At 39.6% G+C, this 25,720-nt stretch overlaps 1 protein-coding gene across 1 annotated transcript in view; it reads right to left on the bottom strand.

The window, feature by feature from the left end:
• The window catches only part of LOC122557836 (serine/threonine-protein kinase BRSK2-like), a 957,494-nt gene that overhangs the window by 363,777 nt on the left and 567,997 nt on the right, over positions 1 to 25,720 (bottom strand). Inside the window, 1 exon segment of the mRNA XM_043705934.1 lies at positions 21,811 to 21,896. Coding sequence (XP_043561869.1) covers positions 21,811 to 21,896 — 86 coding nt within the window.

Below are 25,720 nucleotides of genomic sequence, written 5' to 3'. Positions count from 1 at the left end.
GATTGTTAAAGAACAGCCTCGTGTGAATAGGTTTCAGTGACTAACCACCACAGTAACCAGCTGCAAAAATTGTTCATGATCTACCAAGACAGAGTTTATTCTGAGATCAGATTTATCCAATATTACCATCTGTGGGGATCATAAAAGCTTTCACAATGAAAGCAGAAATTGTTGGAAAATCTCAGTAGGTCTGACAGTGTCTGTGGAAAGAAAACACAGTTAATGTTCCAAGTCCAGTGGCTCTTCATCACTTCTGGCCAGTTCTGAAAAAGAGTCACTTGACCAAAAACATTAACTCTGTTTCGTCTCCACAAATGCTGTTAGACCTGCTGAGTTTTGCCAGTAATTTCTGTTTTTGCTTTAGATCTCCATCATCCTCATTTCTTTATTTTATGATAAAAGGTTTCACTATGCTATAAAGAATTTGCAATAATTTAGAGAATGTTTCCATTACTTTGGAATATTTTTCTGATCTGCTCGATCTGTTATCAACCTTGAATTAACAATTGTGCCCACTTATGCAGCTCTACATTGGATACTGGGTAAGGAATCAAAGGAGCAACAGCAGGAGCAGTAGTCTCCTGTTAAAACTACCTGCTACTCCACAGGAGACCGACGATGAGCACAGAAGTCCAACTTACAGAAGGCATTACCTCTGCACAAGGTGTACTAACAGCTACTGGTTAGGACACAGCATCAATACCTCACAAGACTCAGAATTTCCTGTCTTTTAGTCACTTCATTATGTTCAAAGTGACATTTTAAGTATATAAGCCACAAATGAAGAGCATGCACTTAACTGAAACATTCATTTACCACGAATGCAGACCACTGTGTTCTTCAAAGGATGTAGACCGTCATTACCAATGCCCGAGACACAATGGCATTCAAGCTAGACAGAACTTCCCAAATCTCTAATTGTGAATGGAGATTCATTTTTTTTGCTGCCGTGCCAGAATTGTCCTAGGACCATAGGATCTAGGAGCAGAAGTAAGCCATTTAACCCTTCAAAGCTAAGTTGCCATTCAAAAAGATGGGGCAGTGGCCATAACACCACTTTCCTTCTTCCCCCAAAAAATATGCAATTCCCCTATCAAAAATACATCTAACTCAGACTAGAATCATTTCAATGAACCTTCTTTCACAGCTTGGGAAGAGAATTCGGCATTCCTGGTGCTGATAATTGTCTTAGTGTCCTCTTTCCCATATACCTCTCAATTTTCAAGTATCATGTGGAGATTTCAAAGTCTCCTACAGTATTGATAGATACATTTGCAATTCCTCCTGACATTCCTTCACTTCTATTATCAATATTACTGACTCTCTGTCTAGATTGTCAATATTAGCTTTAGTCACTCTATTCCTATAGCAATACTTAAACTGTTACTATCCATTTTTATGCTACTAGCTAGGTCCCTCCCATACTCTATTTTCTCATTTCAAATCATTCTTAATCACTCAAAATCCATCTTATCCTCTGACCTACCACTAATCTTTGTAGCTTTGCATCTTTCTCTCAATTTGTTATTCTCGTGATTTCTTTATTTAGCTGCAGTTGATGCATCCTTCCCAAATTGTCTCTCTTTCACTGGAATAAATCTTTGCTGAAAGTTATTAAATGTCTCCTGAAAAGTCTGTCATTGCATCTCTAATGGCTGAACTTTTAGCCAAGTTCACTACGGCCAGCTCTGCTTTCATACCATTATAGTTACCTTGATTAATGTTTAAAATATTAGTCTTCAACCCACACTCCTTCCCTTCAAACTGAATGTGACATTCAACAATATTATGAGTGCTGTTGCCTTGAGGCTCTTTTACAATGAGGTTATTGATTAATTCTGTCATATCACACTTCACCAAGTCTAGAACTTATTGAGATAAGAAATTGTCCCAAATACATTCTGAACTCATTTCCAGGCCCCTTTTGACCAACATGGTTCGCCCAATTTATAATCAGACAAATGCACTGCTCAAACAGTAATCTCTCTCCCCCCGCAATCAGATTTGAATGTTAAAATTCAGTCCAGAATAATATTCTTCCATCCAAAAACCTATGACATTCTTTGGAAATATAGTTAGGTTTTCAACAGAAAACAAGCTTGAAATAAAAGTTCTTTAAATCAAAACCAATTTAATATATTGAATGGTCAAGGTTTCAAGGAGGGAAAGACCAATTATGGAGTTTTTTTTGGATGATCTCTTCAAGGCGGTTTGCCAATAAATTAGCTTGCCAGTTGGACACATGGGTGGACACATACAAAATGAATCAGAAAGGTCCAATGCATGCACAAAATTTGGAAAATCATGTAGGTTGCCACAGAATTGTACAAAATACAGCAGTTCTATGAAAATAATTAGAATGGACGTGAATAGTTTATAATGTTGAAACCTATCTTTGCACTGACCCACAGACTCTCATGTTAATCAGATTATTTAACTAGCTCAAGCAGTTAACAATTATGTGAATAAGTTGAGGTCACAGAGGTCTTAATGACATCAGCATATTAACCAATTACAGTCTATTTCAGTGTCTTGGATGCATGCAAGGAAACTGAATTTAAATACAAAGCCAATGTTTTACACTTCAGGGATCAATGGAAATTTCTCAGTGAATTGTGTATTACTTCCGTCATTGTATGCTAACTTATCATTGAACTGAGCTTCAAGCTGTAAATTACATACATCTGCAGAAAGGTTAATTAAGGTACATTACATTACCAGGCAAAAATTGAAATTCTCATAAGGCTGTTTTGTTAGATACTTTCATATTGATTAAACAATCTATAAAAGATATTAAAATGCTGTATTTGCTGCAATTTATAAATTATGCAAGAGTCATATCCAGTCTGATGTTATGCATGAATTTTTTAAACCCTTAATGGGCAATGAGCCAAAAATCGTTGCCTTAAAAATCCACAGATTCTAGTTCCAACAAATATTTCCAAAGGCCCAACAAACTCATTTTAGTTGCAAAGTCTGTTCAGCTTTTTAATGATCTTTCTTGTGCTGTTGCCCAAGAGTATTTTGAGTAGAATAGTCATTGAAAATTCAAATGTGAAAGTCATTTGCACTATAAAAATAATGATTGGTTGTTTGACAATATTGTGAGATTGGCCAAAAGCAGTTACAGCATCATTAGTAGAGACATGCAAACATATTTGACATGACTGATAGTACACCATAAAAAAAATTGCTTCAAATCTGAAAGAAAAATGAAAGTGCTAACACAAAGCAGGTCAAGCTGTGGGCTCAACCCTTCTCCAATGGAAGATAAAACAATTTTTAACAAAATCGGATCAAATTAGAGGGGGTGAGATGGTCAGGGAAAATGAATGGAAAAGCAATTTGTTGGTAGATTGATTTGTAACTTCCTTAAAATAAGAACAGATTGTGAAATAACTAGGAGGATATATTACTGGTATATATTAGTAATACCATTGAACAATCTCTCACAGCTATTATTCAAGCAGAAAATTCACCCATATTTCCATTCTGTGTTCTCCCTGCCCATTCTCTTGTTCCTTTACTCTGTGTCTATTGTAATGCTTGTTTATAGATACTGACTGACTAATTTGACAAAACCAATTCACATCAATGTCAAATGCACTAGTTTTTTAAAAATTAGTTTCCATCTAATTTGTCTATGGTACTTTTTCACAGAGAATTCACGTTATTACATTCACTTTTCCTTGCTGCTTTATTGGTCCACTTAAAGATATAGTCACAGCTAAAAATGAAGACAAAGGTTCAGTCAAGTCTGGCACATTTCAGTTCATTTGATTTAGTCTAATGCGGTGGCTATTAGTCTACAATAGAAGATATAAATAGCCACCGCTGGAAAAATGTATACATAACTCAATTCTGAGAGACTATAACTGTGACAAAACGTAAACTCCCATGCAAGAAGTTTACAAAAATGGAATAAAAACTTAGTATTTTCAGTCATACATGTTTTTTCCTTTAGAGAGTTGCATTTCCGTATTTATTGATGATTTTTATTTTTAACCATGACTCCTACGTGCAAAACAAATCCACGTCAATAGAATATTATTAAAATGCCACATCATGCTACTGTCCCGTGGGATGTAAATATATGTTCCCTAATTTTAGCTGAGCTGAGAGGAAGCTAGTCTGAGAAGAGGCCTTGCACTTTCCAAGGAGGATAATAGGGACTAGGACACCAATGACAGCCAAGTCACCTTGAAACATTTCGATTCACCTGCTTGGAAAGTAACACAAATGATGGAGGAGTCTAGCTTGTCAGTGCAAAAGTCAATGCTGAAGTGTATACAAACACCCTCAGCCAGAACTGCCAGGCACTCAATTTATTTTGGCCTCCTACTGAGGGGCACACCATGACAAAAGCTAGTTTTTAGCCAACTTGTTTCACTCCAAGTGATATCAACAGTTAAGGTACAGCTTTAGTGCTGAAGATTTGTCATACAGAACTATGCAATAAAGTGGAAAAATACTAAGTTATGTCCTGTTCACAAAGAGTAGCAAAAAATTCAATCTGATCAATTTCTGTCCCAGTAGTCTTTATTGAATCAGTGTGTGAAGGATGTTGTTAATAGTACTAGGTACCAATAATCTGCTTACTAATGCTCAGTTAGGGTTCTGCCAGGACGAGTTTGATGCAGGTATTAAAACAGCCTTCACTTAAACATGGACAAACCAGCAGAACTCAAGTGCAAGATGACAGTAACTGCCCTTGCCTACATAGGCACATTTGATCGAATGTGGCAGTGATGAGCCCTAACAAAAGTGGCTTCGATGGGAATGAACAGGTGAACTCTGCACAGGTAGAGTCATACCTGGTGCAAAGGAAGACGGGTTGTAGAAGGCCAATCATCTTGGGCTCAGTACATCACCGTAGGTGTTCCTCAGGGTGTTGGTCCTTAGCTCAATCATCTTCAGCTGCTTCAATGATTTGCCTTCCGTCAGAAGGTCGGAAGTGAGGATGCTCGCTGATGATAGGAATACTCAGTTACATTGTTCAGATACTGAAGCAGTCCATGCATACATACATGAACATCTGGACAATATCAAATTTTGATTAGAAACAAAAAAAAACTACAGATGCTGGAATCCAAAGTAAACAGACAGGACCCTGGAAGAACACAGCAAGCCAGGCAGCATCAGGAGGTAGAGAGATTGACGTTTTGGGTAAAAGGAGTGGGGGCAGGGTGGTGAAATGGGGATAGGTGAAAACAGGTAGAGGGTACGATCTGATTGGTCAATGGGAGGAATGAATCCGGCTGGTGGCAGGGAGGAGTGGAGGGAGGGGGAAGGGTTGGGAAGGGAGGTTGTTTGAAATTGGAGAACTCAACATTGAGCCTCCGAGCTGTAGGCTGCCCAGGCAGAAGGCGTATCGTTGTTCCTCCAATTTGCAGCTTGGTTCAATGAGGCAATGAAGGAGGCCAAGGATGGTCATGTCAGAAAGGGAGTGAGAAGGAGAATTAAAATGGGCGGTGACTAGGAGGTCCGGTCGGCCCCTGGGGGACCAGCTGAGATGTTCAGTGAACCGTCCAGAGGAATCAATGCTAAGTTCTCCAATTTCAAATAACCTCCCTTCCCACCCCCCAACTCCCTTCCCAGCCCCTCCCTTTCACTCCTCCCTGCCACCAACCGGATTCATTCCGCTCATTGACCAACCAGGTCGTATCCTTTACCTGTCTTCATCTTTCCCCACTTCACCACCCACTTTGACTGCAGCTCCTCCTACACCAATCCACCAAGTCCTGAAGAAGGGTTCCCCCCAAAACATCGACTTCTCTACCTCCTGATGCTGCTGAGCTTGCTGTGTACCTCCAGTCTCCTGCCTATCTACTTAATACTCAATTTTGGGCTACCAAGTGCCAGGCAATCACCATCACTAACAAGACAAAACAAACAATCTTACCATTGCCCATTGACAGTCAATGACATCACCATCACTGACTCTCCTGCTGTCAACATACTGGGGGGTTACATGGCCGGAAACTTGGCTAGGCTGATGATATAGATGCTGTCACTACATGAGGTCAGAAATTAGAGATTTTTTTACTACTCCTTCCTCTACAAGAGGCATGTCAGGAAGAGTGATGGAGTATTGTTCACTTGTCTGGATGAGTGTAACTCCAACCACACTCAAGAAGCACAACACCATCTACGACAAAGCAGCCCACTTGATTGGCACTTATTCCACCACTGGCCCACAGTGGCAGCAGTGAGTACTGTATTGAAGATATACTGCAGCAACTTATCAAGGTTTCTTTGACAGCATGTTTCAAAGCCCACAACTTTTGCCTGTTAGGACAGGAGTACCAGGCTCCTGGGGACACACTACCTGCAAGCTCTCCAGGTTAAATACATTTTGATTTGGAAATAACCTGCTACTTCTGCATCCTCACTGAATCAAAATCTCAGAATTTTCTACTTGACAGCACTGGATTACGTTGACCATGCTGGCTGCAGTTGTTCATGGAGGTATCTCATTGCTACTTTCAAGGACAATTAGGGAGGGCCAATAATTGCTGAGTTTGCCAATAATGTGTACATACATATGATAAACAAAGAGAAGAAATGTGGCAGATGCATGGGAACATATCTCCATTTTGCTCTAACAACCATGCATCCATGCCTGTGGAAACATCAAACAAAAAAGAAACAGAAAAAAAATGTATTTCCTCTTCAAATTAATTATTAATTGCAAGCACAATGGAACACCCCTTATTCCATTGTAGCCTGACTATATCTGAAGCCACGCTGTACTTTATGTTTCCCTTGTGCATCAGTAACTGAGATTTCCATCCAACCCCATTCCACCCAAGGCTGAATAAAGTTGTTCATGTTTGGAGAGATTTTTTTAATAATTACACTGTGTTCCTTGACAGATAGTTGGGAGAAGAAAAAGAAAATAATTGAATGAATGACAATAGGAGAATGGCTAGCAGATAATATATACAACCAGGAGCTTCAGAGCATAGTAAAATTAAAAGAATATCTAAAGAAATTGTAGACCTATTCAGGAATGAAGGGAATCAAACCAGGCTGTGGAAGATGAAGTAAGGAAGAAGTAACAAATTGATATCGACAGTGTTTAGAAATGCTAATTTAGTGGAGGGTATATATTAATTATCAGAGGTAACTACAGAAAATGAATTGGTTTAAAAGAATTTAACAGAACTCAAGACTGGTAAATGACTTGAGCTTGGCAGCATATCCAAAAAAGTTAGAGAGGACAGACTTAACTTAATTTTTAAAATCTTCCTTGGAAGTGCAACAGTTTTGTTCAACAATAAGGAAGAATATATCAGATTAGTCCAGATCAATTACTTAATGCTAAATGTGGCCAAATTCTTAGGAACTATATTTCAAGAGTAAATTGGTGAGTGTTTAGAACAGTCTGGAATAAACAAGAGCTGTTGGTCATACGGAATTTTTTGTAGTGCTGGCGGTTATCAGAACAATTCAAGGGGAAAGCCAATATTTATACAGTGCAATACAGGAGTGCTAATTGATTGGCAAATGGACTCTCATTGGTGTTGTCCTGACCAGAGCCAAATTCTCTGGTTTGAGATTTCAACAAAGTCTGGTTGTTAACTGTCAATCAGCATTAATGGGTGCATTCTTCACGGCTGGTGAAAACCTTCAACAAAATGTATATTTTTTCCAACACAAGATCAAATTACATTTATTAAATTTAAGGAATATTTTCAAAAGATTGTTTATTTGCTAACTAATGCAGGTATACAATATATAGATTTTCAGCAGAGATTCAATAAGGTGGCACATGAAGCTAGTTACAAAATAATCTTGCAGATTATAAAGAAGAAATTTAACAGCATGGGCAGAATATTAGTTGATAGATAAGAATCAGCAACATAGGGTAATTGGGTATTTTCTTGGTTTGGTGAAGGAATGAAAATGGTCTGGTACAAATTTTGCTCTGAGCTCAGGCTAGAAGCTCTTATACTAAATTACTGGATGGAAACTGTAGCAAACAGTTCCATGTTGAGATAATGAACATTCATCTGCCTGTCCTTATTTTTATTAATGATAAACTCAGAGGAGCAAAACCATCTCCAGCTTGAAAACAAATGTAAATGTAGAGAGTGTACTTGGCAAAACAGTTTCTGCAAGTTAATCAGATTGAAGGAACTGGATGTCATTTTATTGTTTCTTTATCATAATTGTCACTTATTGCATTTTACTCTGTGCTATTTGTTATTAATATGCTTCTAAGGATTTGGGTGAATTATTTATACATTGAATTATCCCTTGAGAAAAAAAATCCAATTGTTTAATGGGATAACTTGAAAGTTCTGTAATCAACTTAGTGCGACTATGCATCAAATCATTTTGTATATCATTCTGACATTGTGTGATCACCTAGTGGTTTGGTTACAGAGCTTATTTTAAAAAAATAATATAACTTTAGGGCATCACCTTTTGGCTACAGTAGCATGGATTCTGACGTATGGAAGATATTTTACACAATTTCTCTAACACAAAGTAGTGGGCTAAAATTTAACTATAGGTCAACCAGGTACATCAAAATAGCAAGTTAATAGCAACATAATCTGTTCAATACACATGGGTTATTTGAAGGCTACTGCTTAATTTTTTAAAAATTAAAAATCTAAATGAACCTGGTAACTGACCATGAACAGTTATTTAAGAACAACGTAATGGAAGAAGCATTGGAATATCAATATTGAAAGACAGAGGCATTTGTACCACATGATCCACAATTGTTACAACTAAAATGGTGTGATCGATCCATATGTCACCAGCTCTTTGGGATGTGAGTTCTTTTTCCCCAACAAAGCAAATTACATTAGCAGTCAGAGCAGTTTTAAATATAAAATAAATGACTCTGAAGTGTGTATATGCGCTAGGAATCCAATTTATTGCTCTCTCAAAATTGCATTTTCATTTAAGGGTAACATATCAAGCAAGTCTATTCATGTGTGTGAATATTACCTAGTCATTTACAGGTCACACACAAGATTGAGTGGTTATAGGAATTATTAGACTTTTTTTAAAGAACACCTCAACGCTGTGAATACTTAGGAGAATGAACAGATGGGTATTTATTGTAACATGGCATCATGTTGTTCAGATTTTAGCAAAGCTGTTACTAGGGATTTGAAAAATTCATGCTTGGTGTAAGTAAACCTCTATATTCAAGTCATATTAGCAATGGACAAAGAAATTAAATTTACAATAAATATTTAAAGTCATAAAGCAAACACATTTTCTGCGCATATAATTTTCTGTTCAGCAATATAAAATTGTGTGTATCAGAATCAGCACAGTTTAAACAAAGTTTGACTGTAGATGGAAGATCTTTGACATCATTGTCCACAGAAAGTCGCAATTTATTGGTAACTCTTTTTGGGTTATGAGGAAAATGTGTTTAATAAAATTATTATAAATACAACATATTTCAAAATAGTGCATGCTTATTTCTGTTTAGCATTCATTGGTACTGGTAGAATCATAGTTCTGTGGAGTGATAGAACATGACATTTTCCATTTGAATGCAAAATAACATGCAATGTGTGCACCAACATCCACTGTTTTGGCTGGTCAGACATCAACACCAGAAATTACTTTCAGATCTGTGACAACTCCAACTATTTTGGAGCTGTTCCTTGAAGCAAAACTGTCCATGGAATCCAAATTACTTTTATATACTCAATCTTGAACGATAAATGTCAAGGTAAGATCTTCAATGATAACATATTGCACTTTGGACTGCATATTCCCAGGCACTTAACAATATGGGCAATGGTAAATCAGTTGGGAAAATTGGCAGGGTCTGAAAAATGAGTCTCACAATGTTGAGAAATCAATATCTGATTTTCCACCCAAGGTGTGAAGAATAAGAATCTCATTAGAGAGCAGCAAGAGACCTATTTGCATGTATTTAAAGCTCATTATTAACTAATCTCACCTCATTTATAAGCAACTTCTATTTCCCCAGACAGCATAGGAAAGCTAGGACAGTGACAATTCTCAACATGCAAGTCCGAATGGGTACCTAGCAGCTACGGCTTGCCGCTTGCTCTTCTAGACCTCCATCCTAGATGACAGTTTCCAACGTCACAGGTCATGATCCAAGTGTAGTGACCACTTCCACCCTCCATCCATGGAGGTTTGCATTGGCCTCACCACATCAATATGGCACATCTCAAACCCATGCAGAACACAGTTTTCCACTTCAATTCTACAGTTTGAAGCTGACCAACACTTTTCGTTGCAATGCTGCTGACAGCCCACACTGCACACAGGGACAGGCACTGCAGCAAGATGAAGCTCAAGGCTCTTTGCTTGTTTTTTTTTAGGGCTTACTCACTTCCCACCTCCTGGTGCTCATCGCATCTCTGCCTTTCTACACTTTACGGTCTCATTCAGAACTGAAAGACTCTGTACTACTGTCTTGTCTTGTCTTGTAGTTTAGAGTAGACACAAAGCCAGGCAGCTTGTCATGATTGTCAAGAGTGATCAGTCAAAAAGGTGAATGTATTTGTGCTCGGTACCATGCAACCAGCGCCTTATGAGGCAAACACACCGCATTTGCTTCAGCCAATGGTGCTGTCTGAAAGTCTAAGAATCCTCAGCCAAGCTGGAGGAGGGGAGCGGAGCTGTGGTCAAAAATTGTGTCTCACAGTCATCAAAGGCAGCATCCAATCATGCATGGTCAGGATCAGGAGGCCTATATCACTACAGTTCAGAGAGCAGGCCACAGATCAGTCCTGTAGGTCCAGCACAACAATTCCAGGGATTAATGATAAGTCAGAGAGCCCCACTCAGATATCAGTCACAGATCCAGTCACTCTCTGACAGGGTTGTCATTTGAAGTCAGGCAGTGTGTGGCCCATAATGAGCAGCCTTGCAGGTCTGCTCACCAATTGTCAAGGGCCACTGTTGTAGGTAGGCTGCAGAAAACAATTGTGAGGACTTGAGGCAACATGATGGGATGCAGAAAAGAATGTGATTGTGAAGAAAGGTAACACCGCATATGAGGGGTGGGCAGACAGTGCAACTTGACAATTGGCATAACGGAGCTGAGAATCTGAGCTTACTGATAGGAAATTAAGACATAAGTTAAAGAGTTGGATGGAAACATCTGGAGGTTCAGAATTGGTGGTGTGGACAATAAGTTCAAGGAAGAAAGGAACATGAAGGCATGAGAATGCCCTTGATTGCGAGACAAAACTTATGATTCATTGAGAAATGTGAATGTATATTGCTTTTTACCTACTCCTAAATTACAAATGTGCAATGAAGATGGAAAATGGCTGCAACCATATCTGGAATGGACAGAATACTTTTTCTCTCTGAGCATGCAGGGTCTACTGTGAGCACTTACACAATATATGTTGAAGACATCTGTAAACTATAGATGCCTGTTTGTGAAATGCATCAAGTGGCAAATGCATCATTCCTGATGAAGGGCTTTTGCCCGAAACGTCGATTTTCCTGCTCCTTGGATGCTGCCCGAACTGCTGTGCTTTTCCAGCACCACTCTAATCCAGAATCTGGTTTCCAGCATATGCAGTCATTGTTTTTACCCAAATACATCAAGTGTCCAACTAATACTGGCCACAGCATCTTAACCATATCACTGAAATTAGAAAATGATCAGTCATCTTTATGATAGAGGAGACCTTTAAAGAGTCATCTGTTTAGGCCACAGTTCAAAGATAACCCAAGGTCTCATAGGCTGCACAAGTGCGTGGAGCTGATCTCCTCTCATTTTAAAATGCAAGCTTTTGCCTACATGACCTTATATGCAATGCTGCCTTTCTTGGGTGATGTGTGGTATGGGGCAACGTCTCAGGAGACCGATCAGGTTTGCAAACTTTTATTGCATTTGTGCCACATATATGAGATTGTAGTCCATAGTGTCAAATATTCATGTGTAGGCACTCTCTGGCCCACCTTGTCAGTCTCCTCCATGTCTCTGCTAAGCTGTCTTTTATGTGTGACCCAAGACTTCATCATTGATCAAAATTCAGGGTACAGTTTCTTCCCTATCCAATATGCAAGTTTGACATAACTTCTTCTCATTTCCTATCTTGTGGGATGTGACGCATTGCCTTGAATACTCACATGACAGATCTTAGATTTTCTCAGCTTTGAATTAGCAATGCAGGTTTCTAATTGCTCGTCTGTAAGTTTTCACAAACTGAAACTCCTATACTAAGTTAACTTATTCCCTTCATAGCTTTGAAAAAAATTCCTTTCTAGGAGGGGCCACACTTTTATCTGACCCTGGTCAGGTCTCCTTCGACTGAACCAAAAAACATTTGAACAAAATTTTTAAATTTTATCCTCCTGGATTCTGCTAAAGCTAATGGCTTTATATTTTTTTCTCCTGTTGTCAAATCTCCATAATGAAAACAAACTCCAGTAACAGCACTGGGGCCCTTGCATGGCTCAAGAAAAATTGGTCTAATTAATTTTTTGACATTTCATAAAAATGTCACCAACTTATATGCCACCAACTTATAATCCAAACTCTTCTAAAACGAAATTGATTATACATACATAAATCATACACCTTTGGTCAGACTTATTACTAATAACCTGTTCTGGTCATGATATTCCATTTAGTTGGAACCGTGATCAATGGATCCAGCCACATTAAAGGAGTTTTAACAAAGGCACAGAGAAGTTGAGGAAGAACAAATGCCAAGAAGCAGCATCAACTTCCAGTGGCTCCTAAACAGTTTCCACATGAAGAGGTCGCAGCTGAAGCTCTCCACAGGACGAAGTGGAGATGAAAAAGGCCCAGAATGCATTGTGCTTAATGTTATTTCCTTGAAACGAGTGAGGTGCATTGCCACAAGAGACAGAGGATGTCCCAGGACACCACCACAGACCTTCACCACGTGTTAGAACAGGACCGGTGATCTGAAGCACTGCATGGCCATCCTATCCCAGTGGGCAACAAGATGACAACTGTGCTAAATGTTTATAGTTAAAAATCACACAATACCAGGTTATCGACCAACAGGTTTATTTGGAAGCGCTAACCTTTGGAGCGCTGCTCCTTTATCAGGTAGCTGTGGAATGGGACCATAAGACACAGAATTTATAGTAAAAGATTACAGTGTCATGCAACTGAAACAAAATATTGAACAAACCTAGATTGGTGCTAAGTCTTTCATCTTTTAGCATGGGTTCCATGTTTTGGGTCATTAATCTCTTTTAAGTCACATTCTCATGGGTGGCACGGTGGCTCAGTGGTTAACACTGCTGCCTCACAGCACCAGGGTCCCAGGTTCGATTCCAGCCACGGACGACTGTCTGTGTGGAGTTTGCACATTCTCCCTGTGTCTGCGTGGGTTTCCTCCGAGTGTTCCGGTTTTCTCCCACATTCCAAAGATGCGCAGGTTAGGTGAATGGCCATGGCAAATTGCTCATAGTGTTAGGTGCATTAGTCAGAGGGAATTGGGTCTTCGGAGGGTCGGTGTGGACTGGTTGGGCCGGAGGGCCTGATTCCACACTGTAGGGAATCTAATAACTTAAAATCTTATTTTAAAAAGTGACATCTCAGCTCAGACAATGCACTAAATGCATTGTCTGAACTGAGATATCACATTTTTAACAACTTTAATGCATTGTCTGAGCTGAGATGTCACCTTTTCTTTATAACAACTTGTTATCTTGAGAATGCGACATAAAAGAAGTTCTGGGATTTACATATTAATGACCCAAAACATGGAACCCATTCGAAAAGATGAAAGACTTAGCACCAATCTAGGTTTGTTCAATATATTGTCTCTCAGTTGCATGACACTAATCTTTTGCTATAAATTCTGTGCTATAAATCCCATTCCACAGCTACCTGATGAAGGAGCAGCACTCTGAAAGCTAGTGTTTCCAAATAAAACTGTTGGACTATAACCTGGTGTTGTGTGATTTTTTTAACTTTGACCACTCCAGTCCAACACCAGTTACTTCACATCATGGCTAAATTTTTTATGCAAATGGCTTCCTCCAAGGAGCCTCTCAGGATCTGTGTGGGATCTCTCAATCCTCAAGTAACAAATGTATCCAAGTTGCTACCAACAGAACTTATGTCAGATTACACCCTATGTCACCTTGTTTCCCGTGCTGCTATTAGTGCTGCGGCTCAGGCACTATGCCTTGCCTACATAGCTGCTTCACCTCAATGCACAGTGCTGTAGACAATACACGTCATCTCATTAGCACCATATCATGACATGGCTGCCTTTATCAATAGAAAGGTTTTGATTCATGTGTGGTCATTCGCAATGCTTCTTTGAGCTCTGTGCCTCAAAGCTACCATGATACCAATGTTCTTGAGATTTCTCAGGTTCCTGCTTCATTTCAAGGGCCAGATCTCTTCAAGGATGGCTGCTCCAAGACAAAGGCTATCCTCTACAACCATGGCTGATAATCTGTTACACAATCTCCTGAATGAATACATACAATGCAGCCCATTGTTGCATCAGGGCCATGGTGAAGCAGGCTTGCAGGATCCTGTAGATGAGATTTTGATACTTCAATCAGTCTTGAGCTGCCTTGCAATACAGCCCAACAGATTGAGCCACATTATCCTAGTATGCTCTGCCCTGCATAACTGAAGCAGGCAAAGAAGGGATGCGATGGACTCCGAAGCAGTCTTCCATGGAGGTTGATATGAACATTCCAGAGAAGGAATGTCACCTTGAGCACTGGACTCAACAAACCAGAAGGAACTTGATTAACACCAGGTTACAACAAACTTGTTGCCCAAAATACAAGTAGGTCCTGTTTATGCATAGAAGCTAATGAAGCTCCTTTTGCATTTTTTTAATGCTGTTGAATAAAAGTTAAATGTTTGAAGGCTTTCCAACATATGATGCTTCACATTGAATATTAATGAGATGTTATGCAATGCTGGGCACTGGGGAAATAGTAACTCTTCCTTAAACAAGGCACTAACATGGAATGGTGGTAAGACTAGATAGCCTGTGTAGCTTGACTCCTGTAATTGCAGTTGCAATGTCAGTTGATCAAACAAGCACTGATCAATTTATAAATACAAGGTCCTGTTTGCAATGAAGTATCATCTCTATCATCTATAATGCCCCGATACGGTGTACATTTTTGTTTCCCTAAAACAATCTCTCCATCAACGTTAACAAAGTGAAAGAACTAGTCACTGATTTCAGGAAAAGGAGTGGAGGGCAAGCCCCTGTCTACTTCAATGGTACAGAGGTGGTGATGGGTCAAGAGTATCAAGCTCCTGGGAGTGATGATCACTAACAATCTGTTCTGGTCCACCCATGTTGACATTGCAGTTAAGAAAGCACAACAATCTCTACTTCCTCAAAAGGCTAAAGAAATTCAGCATGTCCACAATGACTCTTACCAATTCTTAAAGATGTACCATAGAAAGCATTCTATGTGAAGGCATCACAGCGTGATATGGTAGCTGCTCTTCCCAAGACCGCAAGAAACTATGGAGAGTTGTGAACACAGCTCAGCCCATCATACAAACTATCCTTCCAGGAAAGCAACCAACACCAAAGACCCCTCCCATCCTGGTTATACTCTCTTCCATCAGGCAGAAGATATAAAGTTTGAGATTCAAGAACAGCTACTTCCACTGCTATCAGACCTTTGAATGGGCCTCTCAAATTTAATTCTGATCGCTTTCTCTGCAGCTGTAACACTGTATTTTGTACTCTGTTCTGCTACCCTGATGCACTTTCTGTGGTGCAATCTGTCTCTGTAGTACGCAAAACAACACTTTTCACTGTATCTTGATATATGTGACATATTCCTGATGAAGGGCTTACACCCAAATTGTCAATTCTCCAGCTCCTCAGATGCTGCCTGACCTGCTGTGCTTTTCCATACTTTTTGACTTTGGTCTCTAGCATCTGCAGTCCTCACTTTCTCCTCAACAATCAAACTATGTACACTATGAAGGGCTATTTCTGGTTGGTAGTGTTTGATTTGGTTTACAACGTGTTACGGCTCTGGTGATGCAAATCTCAAGGTATCAGCTGTAGCAGGGTAAAACTGCATTGCAAAACTTACTAATGCCCAGAAATAAAAACCCTCCATGAAATTCCCCAAAATTGAAACTTAGCCAATTTTTGGTTAAATTCAACCCTTTAAATTTACCTGTTCTTGGAGTAAAGTCTTTTTGAATGTGAAAGAAAGTTTATTGAAGTCGACAGAAATAACTGCATATGTAAAATTTCCCCAACTCGTCAGCAGTGAGTAATTTGGCAGAATAGACTGAGAATGCCCAGTAAGATTCTCAATGTCAAGAAAAAAGGTTGATTTTCTTATGACTTCAACAGATCAATGAGAAGCTTACAATGAAGACGCAATGACCTGATTCCCATGCATTTGCTTCTCATATATGCAGCTTGAGATTGAGAAAACAAGATAATGCCAACTCGCGAGTAGCAATCCCATTCACCCATTGTCGATATAAGTTACATTGGCAAAACGCCAGTTTCTCCACATCAACATGGTTGATCTTGGACTCACTCAGGACGACTCTTCAGGTCTTCACCACAATACTTTGGAGCTCACTGACACCTTACAGAGCAATGCTCCTATCAGGTCATTCTGGGCACAAGGACATACCCATTCACATGCACCTGCAGATGACACACTCTAGGGCTCTTAGCTTGCTTTTTTAGCACTCATTCACTTTGTGCTTACTAGGTCACTATTGTCACTAGCATGCAGAATTAAAGTAGTGAATGGCAGGTTTAATGAGAAAAGTCACGGTGGCTTACAGGGGAAAATCTGCCATGAAACTTCCATGAAAAAATGACACCTATAGAGAAAAATGAAATTATAGAGAGATTCTGCACTATATTTGTAAGTCTAATTGGTTGTCTTCAACGAACACACTCATCTAACCTGCATTTTCAAAGGAATTCTCATTAACGCTTATGATTGCTCAATTCTCATTTCAAAGTTCACATAACTTTGTTAACTCATTTTGTTGCTGAAAATTTCAGATATAATAAAAACACAAGTTCTAATTTTTTTGCATCGCCACGTAAACTCTTAGTTTCAGTTTACAAAGGAGCTTACATGAATTCAGGTACAACAATTGCACCTGATCTAAATATCACCCTCTGCTGTCTCATCAGTCACTCACTGAATAAAATTTCAATATATCATCTCATGATGCTCAATAATCAGCTCCATGTACTTTGGGCAGCAATCAGTCAATGTATTGACAACATTTTCAGTTAGGTATTCAGTGAAGATTAGCTGAGATACAAATCACACAGATAGTCCAATATCATTAGATATGCACATGAGAGAGACATAGCAAGTCATTAAAATTTCCTATCACGTAGCTGTAGTAGAGAAAGTAAACTATCAACTCATTTGAAGAGGAATGTCATCCATCATCTAATACGACATGCGGATTGTGTGGGCTTGAGAAACTTAATATTTAATAAGAGGCCAGGATAAGAATGTTTATGCAATTATGAAGGAAGTGAAACAGTGAAGTAGAACTAAATACGATATCACAAAAAAAGGAGCAAACAAATACAGTCTATATTTACTAAATTCTCCCGCAATTATTTGCCAAATAAATATTGAGGTTTATATCATGAATGAAGCAAAAAGAGTGTTGAAACCAAACCAAAATATTTAGATTTATGACATAATCTTAGAGATTTTAAGATATGAATTTCTGCGATTATTTCTATTATAACATTTAATTAACGCACTGCATAGAGATTAGATCAATTTCTATGACCAGCATCACCCTCTCCTTTATATTTCTTAGGTTCATTGAGACAAGTGACGTTCACCTTGGAACTGAAACACTGAATGTTGAGCATCCAAGGAAAGCAACATTTGCGGGCAGTCTATAAGCCAGCGTGCATTACTCGACTGGAGGAAGGAAATCACAGAGTCTAAGACTATAGTTCAGAGCTCTAACCAGTGCAGAAGAGTGCTGGAAAACTGGAGGGTGTTCCATTATGTTTCAAAATAGGTAAGCAAAATTCATCCAGAAAGGTTAATTCAATGTAAAGGTCAGGTGAAATTTGATTCAGTCTGTGATGTGAAACGCCTTCATGAATTGGCAGTGTACTCTACACAACTCAAATTTTTCATTGAAGTCAATTAAAAAGAGATCATGGAAGGGATAAAATATCCAATCTGATGTCACCAATCACGAATAATTTCATCCTAAAGCATCTTAAATTCAACTTCAGCAAACCAACCTCATTGTTAAGTGGTATTTCTATTTTCTGTAGCAGCTAACTCTCTGGCCTTTCCAAGTGACAATTCCAGTATAACGTCAAACTGGGGCCACAGATTTATTACAAACTGGGCTGATGTCACCCACATTCACTTGAAATACAGCTCTTTGAAACAACTGAAAGCACCTTTTCCATCAATCTTTGGTGGATTTGATCACCTGTTGAATTTGAATAGAAAGCACACTAATCCAGTCTGCCATCTGATTGCAAAAACAAATGTTTTTTTTACAATAACAGGCATTCTTCCTTTTGACAGATGCTTCTTTCTTCTCCATGTGATACTTTTTATGCCAGTAACACATTACAGCTGACATTTATAAACAGAATTCATGCATGTGGTCGCAAGACATACATCCTGACAGAAATCAAACTGATCCTAATTTAGGTTGCCCCTCCACCTTTCATCTGCATTTAACTTTTGTCTTCCAATATCAAATATAATACTGACAATAATAGCTGGTATTAATTCTTCTTGTTTTCTAATCAACACTCTTGGATAAATATAAGAGCTGAAAGAAAATGGGAATCGTCATGATATTTTAACATAATGCGGATGTGAGAACTGATGTTCAATTAATTGTCAGGATTCTCTCAGATCTGGGAACAAGCTTAAAATTCAGCCTAGGCAGAAGCTGTATGATCTATAGACTACTGCCAAAGGTACTTGGGTTGCAGCCAAGCTGATGTATGCAGTGGTAGGCTAGGGTGACCATTTTTTCTTTGGCAATTCCTCAAAGCGTCTGTGACATCTGGAGCTCTGTGTGTTATGGATCAATGTCTCAAACCAACATTGGATTCCTTTGACAAACATGCCATAACCTTAAGTAGTGTTCCTGTGACATATCAGAATTATACCTTTGGGAAAAAAGAAACACTCCTTATTAAATTTATCAACTCTCAACCTAAGAGGAAGAAAATAAAAATGCTTTAGTATTTGCTAGCATAAACTGATGGCTGCTTTGATAAAGCAATGGGCTGTAAAACATCATCTATTGTAGGAGAGTTAAAAAATTCCATTTGGAATGTGGATGGCAACGGCTCATGCGATCTTTAAATCTCCTCATCTCTCAGATGTGAAAAGTTCACATTTTAAAATGTATTTCACAACTGTGGTGTGGGAACTTTGAAAAAATAAACAGAGCTCCCCAAGGTATCAGTGAGCCTTACTTCGGTTGTGGGTAAAGTGTTGGAAAGGATTATAAGACATAGGATTTATAATCATCTAGAAAGGAAAATTTTGATTAGGGATAGTCAACATGGTTTTGTGGATAGTAGGCCATGCCTCACAAACCTTATTGAGTTCTTTGAGAAAGTGACCAAACAGGTGGATGAGGGTAAAGCAGGTGATGTGGTGTACATGAATTTCAGTAAGGTGTTTGATAAGGTCCCCCATGGTAGGCTATTGCAGAAAATACGGAGGAATGGGTTTAAGGGTGATTTAGCTGTTTGGATCAGAAATTGGCTAGTTACAAGAAGAGAGGGTGGTGGTTGATAGGAAATGTTTATTCTGGAGTTCAGTTATTAATGGTATGCCACAAGGATCTGTTTTGGGGCCACTGCTGTTTGTCATTTTTAGAAATGACCTAGATGAGGGTGTAGAAGGATGGGTTAGTAAATTTGCGGATGATACCAAGGTCGGTGGAGTTGTGTATAGTGCAGAAGGATGTTGCAGGTTACAGAGGGACGTAGATAAGCTGCAGAGCTAGGCTGAGAGGTGGCAAGTGGAGTTTAACATGGTAAAGTATGAGGTGATTCACTTTGGAAGGAGTAACAGGAATACAGAGTACTGGGCTAATGGTAAGATTCTTGGTGGTGTGAATGAGCAGAGATCTCTCAGTGTCCATGTGCATAGATGCCTGAAGGTTGCCACTCAGGTTGATACGGTTGTTAAGAAGGCATACAGTGTGTTCGGGCTTTATATGGTCATTGGTAGAGGGCTTGAGTTTTGGAGCCATGTTGCAGCTGTACAAAACTCTGGTGCGGCAGCACTTGGAGTATTGCATATAGTTCTGGTCACTGCATTACCAGAAGGCTGAGGAAGCATTGGAAAGGATGCAGAGGGGATTTACCAGGATGTTGCCTGGTATGGAGGGAAGGTATTATGAGGAAAGGCTGAGGGACTTGAAGCTGTTATTGTTAGAGAGAAGAAGATTGAGAGGTAACTTAATAGAGACATACAAGATGATCAGAGGATTAAATAGAGTGGACAGAAAGAGCCTTTTTCCTCAGTTGGTGATGGCTAGCATAAGGGGAAATAGCTTTAAATTGAGGGGTTTTAGGTGTAGGACAGGTGTCAGAGGTAGGTTCTTTACTCGGATTAGTAGGGGTGTGGAACACCCTCCCTGCAACAGTCGTAGACCTGCCAACTTTAAGGGCATTTATATGGTCATTTGATGGACATATGAATGATAATGGAATAGTGTAGGTTAGATGGGCTTCAGATTGGTTTCACAGGTCGGCGCATCATCGAGGGCCAAAGGGCCTGTACTATACTGTAATGTTCTATGTTCTATCATGAATATAGGCTCAGAGTCAATACCATGGAGAGAATCCTCTGTGGAAGAATTCACTTGGCTTGACATCAGCAAGGGAAATCTTCACATGAAGTGGCTGCCCAAAGAAGTCTACTAAAAAGCCAATTTATACTTGCATCTAAATTAAAACAATATAATATGTTGTAAGGACATACAATTATCAAGATTTTTATTTTAAATTCTGACCTTTGATTCCTCAGTCAGGGAACCATCTATAACCTTGACACCCAGTGGACAGTTCAACTTCTGGATTAGATGTGCTTTAATGCTCTCAGTGAATTTCACAAAAGTATTTCTATGACACCATTACTTTCCATTTTGTAAACTAGCCATCCTTATGATCTCTCCAAGTGGAACAGGTAGTTTAGTGGCAAATTAAATGCATTTCTCTTCTGTAGACCTATGCTTGAAAACCAAAGGCAGCCATCTAAACTCACTTCCCTTGAATATTTTCTGGACATAAATTTTAAGTGGGACTCTTTGTGGCAAGACAACTGATTATATTATTCAGTTCTCACCTCCTGGTAACATTTGAACATTCTGAAGATTATTTTAATATTCAGCTCTCAGAATCACCAACAGAAATGAGTGTATCATTACAATTACATTACATTTGATATTAGAAGCCAAAAGATAATTCTGGTGAAAAATTAAGGCCTTACCTAAGTGGATAGCACCAATTTTATTATTTTAAGAATATTATATGCGCAAATGCAATGTAACATGGGCTTTGAAGTCTTTGGTTTATGAAATATCAGTTTTCATTTTTTAAAGAACATACTTCAGTTATATGAATACAACACATCACATTGACTGCAAGTCTTTCAGGTAAACAAGTTCAAATGTGAAATAACTCACCTCTCACTTTAAAGTACATTTTAAAATGCAATTTATATATTAAAGATAAGTTTAGATGACGTGAACAGAAGAATGTTCATTATAAAGCAATGCATTATACATCAACAGAAACAAAACAACATATTTTCAGTTAAAATCAAACATATACCTACAAATATTTTTTATTCTCATAGACGTCATGTAGCTTTAAAACATGTGGATGTTCTATTAACTTCAGGATAGCTATCTCCCGTTCTACCTAAAAGACAAAAAGAGAGAAATATTATACTCTAACAGTGTATACTCTAACAGACTTCATGCTATTAACTACTTTAAATGAAGACAGCATACAATGCAATGCCAAAAGCATGGACAAGTGCTTGCACACTGTAGAGAGAAATACTCTAACAACAAAGAAATAAAGTTAGTGCTGTAAATTGATGCTAAATTATGATTTTACAGCATAAATTTCTGTATTTATTAGGGGAAACAAGTGTAATTATTTCATTCCACTGACTACACCATGGAAATTGTGTACAACTGAAACATCACATTGTCAAAAGTAGCTTAATTAGCTGTTATTTGGAATTCTGAATGAATTAAAAGGAATAATTGACATTATGACCCAGAGAGTTATAACAAAATCAAATACACAACTGTTTAATATCTGGGATTTATTAAGATCTACAATAGAATATTCAACAAAGAATAAACATTAGGACAAAGTTATCATGTGCCATTTCCAGTAACAATTTATTCCAGTACATACATTGTAGTGCATGTTCTACACATTCTATCAGGTAATTGAAATATATACATTTTTATTAAATATTACCCTGAAATTAAAATTACTGTAAGAAATAATATTCACCTTTGCTCACCATAATTTCTCAATAGCCCAGTTGGATAACATCTGACACAGCTATCTTAATGTCCAATTATCCCAGAACTCTTTGTAGTGATGCAGGGAACATACAGACTTCATGCTATTGACTACTTTAAATGAAGGCAGCATACAATGCAATGCCAAAAGTATGGACAAGTGCTTGCACACTGTTGCAGAAGGAAAGGGAGGTGCACACGAGCTGCAACAGGTTTGTGGAAGACTCCCTCAGGAAGAATGAAATTGACAGCTGCACAATAGGACTGCAGGACTGGTTCAAGATACTCTGGCACAGCAGGGGCCTGTTTTAGAAGGTGGTGACTTGACGAGAGATGTCCTTTTCCCATAGGGGCCCAGAGATACCTACAGAGCAGCAGCAGATAGACATTGCTTACAATGCAAGTAGTCAAGACACTCAAGTGGAAATTTCAGTCATCACACAAGTGATCAAGTTCAATGAATACATCATCAAATCCCGTATCCATTCAAATTAAATCATTAGCCTCATAAACTGCTCCATTCACCACACCTCCCAAATATCCTCAACAAACACAACTCATACATTAAGTTAATGCTCACCTCACCCTTGTGTCTCTCAGGTCATACACATCAACCATGGCAGTCACGTCGCCCTAACACTTTAACTAATGGTTTTCTTTCCTCTGGGACAAAGGTTGTGCATTACTGTTAACAGCCCATCTATCCCGGAGGTCACAGATACTGACGGTAGACCTCAAACCCCATGGAGTTGATTGCGTGACCAACCCCAATACTGTTAAAACCATATGGTGGTCAGCAGTGGGGTTGAAAACATTGGTTGCAAAAATGGCAGAGGATAATGCGTTGTATCTGGAGATTCTTGGGTGTAAGTTGAAGACTGGGGGAGGGGGGGGGGGGTCTACCTTTGTTGCAGATAGAGGAGTGGGGTTCCAGGTGGAGATGTGCAGTTCCGGAGTGGGGATGCAGGAAGTAGAGGAGATGCAAAAGAGGGCATTGTTGATCACATGGGTGGAGAAATTGCAGTCTTTGAAATAGGAGGACATCTGGCATGCCATTTGGGAAGGGAAGTTGCAGCCATTATCCTCTACCATTTTCGCCACCTACAGTCAGACCAATCCACCAAAAAATATATTTCCTTCCCCATCCTTATCTGCAGAGACCATTCCCTCCATGACTCCCTCATTAGGTTCACGCCCCCCACAAACCCATCCTCTACACCTGGCACTTGCCCCTGCTGCCACATGAGGTGCAAAACCTGCACCCACACCTCTGTCCAATGCCCTAAAGGATCAGTTCAAATCCAGTGGAGGTTTTCCTGCACAACTACTCATGTTATCTACTGCCTCCGTTGCTCTCAATGTGATCGCCTCCGTGTCAGGGAGACAGGACGCCAACTCCCGGAGTGGTTCAGAGAACATCTCTGGGACACATGCACCAAACAATCCTACTGCCCTGTGGCCAACCATTTCAACTACTCCTCACACTCCCCCAAGGACATGCAAATCCTGGGCCTCTTCCACTGGCAAATCAAAACCATCTGCCAACTGGAGGAAGAATGCCTCATCTTTGCCTCGGGACCCTACACCACAGGCCTTAACATTGACTTCACCAGTTTCCAAATCTCCCCTCGCTAAACCTCATGCCAGATCCAACCCTCATCCCAGATCCAACCCTCCAACTTGGCATACACTCTTGACCTGTCCATCTTCCTTCCCACCTATCTGCTCCACCCTTTCCACTGATCTATCACAATTACCTCCCATTTACATCCACCTATCATTCATCTATTTTCTCCCCAGCTCCAGCCCCACCCCCACCCCGCTATTTATCTCTCAGCCCCCTTCCACTTCCACAATTCTGATCAAGGATTTATGCCTGAAATGTCAATTCTCCTTAGATTTAGAAGCAAAGAGATTCTTCTGCAGCTGTACAGGGCCCTGGTGAGACCACTAGGAGAAAGTGAGGACTGCAGATGCTGGAGATCAGAGCTTAAAAATGTGTTGCTGGAAAAGCGCAGCAGGTCAGGCAGCATCCAAGGAGAAGGAGAATCGACGTTTCGGGCAGAAGCCCTTCTTCAGGAATGCTGCCTGACCGGCTGCGCTTTTCCAGCAACACATTTTTAAACCTGGTGAGACCACACCTGGAGTACTGTGTGCAGTTCTGGTCTCCAAATTTGAGGAAAGACATTCTGGCTATTGAGGGAGTGCAGCGTAGGTTCACGAGGTCAATTCCTTGAATAGCGGGACTACCTTATGCTGAAAGACTGGAGCGACTGGGCTTGTTTACCATTGAGTTTAGAAGACTGAGAGGGAATCTGATTGAGACATATAAGATTATTAAAGGATTGGACACTCTGGAGGCAGGAAACATGTTTCCGCTGATGGGTGAGTGCCGAACCAGAGGACACAGCTTAAAAATACGGGGTAGATCATTTAGGACAGAGATGAGGAGAAACTTCTTCACCCAGAGAGTGGTGGCTGTATGGAATGCTCTGCCCCAGTGGAGGTCCAGTCTCTGGATTCATTTAAGAAAGAGTTGGATAGAGCTCTCAAGGATAGTGGAATCAAGGGTTATGGAGATAAGGCAGGATACTGATTAAAGATGATCAGCCATGATCATATTGAATGGTGGTGCAGGCTTGAAAGGCAGAATGGCCTACTCCTGCACCTATTGTCTATTGTCCATTGTCCTGCTCCTCAGATGCTGCCTGACCTGATGTACTTTTCCAGCACCACACCTTTTGACTCTGGCTCTCCAGCATCTGCAGTTCTCACTTTCTTCTAGTTCATTACAATCTCCATCATAGATGTCCACTATCCTAACAAGGCCATTTGCATTTTCCGCATACTTCTCTTTGGACAGGACCACCCTTCTCCTGACATAAAGAGCATCAGTAACCTCTGTTTTAAAGCAGTGGATGGTAAACTGGAGGACCTTACAGATGTTGCCTGCTCAAGTATTCCAAAGCAAATAAATTAAGGGCCATAGTTATCTTCACAATGACAGGAACACCAGTCTTGCCCTGCTTGGAAGTTGCAGTCAGTCCACAAAACAGATTTCAAAGGACAACTCATTCCAGAGAAGTGAGCTGATACACACACTACTGACTTATTTTGATAAGAAAAATGCTTCCATAAAACCCAAGATCGAGAAGACCTTCTGCCAAGACCACTTCCCATTTTTTGCTCTGGGAGCAACTT

This window comes from Chiloscyllium plagiosum, chromosome 16 (genome assembly GCF_004010195.1).
Source record: "Chiloscyllium plagiosum isolate BGI_BamShark_2017 chromosome 16, ASM401019v2, whole genome shotgun sequence".
Classification (NCBI taxonomy): Eukaryota; Metazoa; Chordata; class Chondrichthyes; order Orectolobiformes; family Hemiscylliidae; genus Chiloscyllium; species Chiloscyllium plagiosum.
This window is presented reverse-complemented; position numbering and strand designations above follow the sequence as displayed.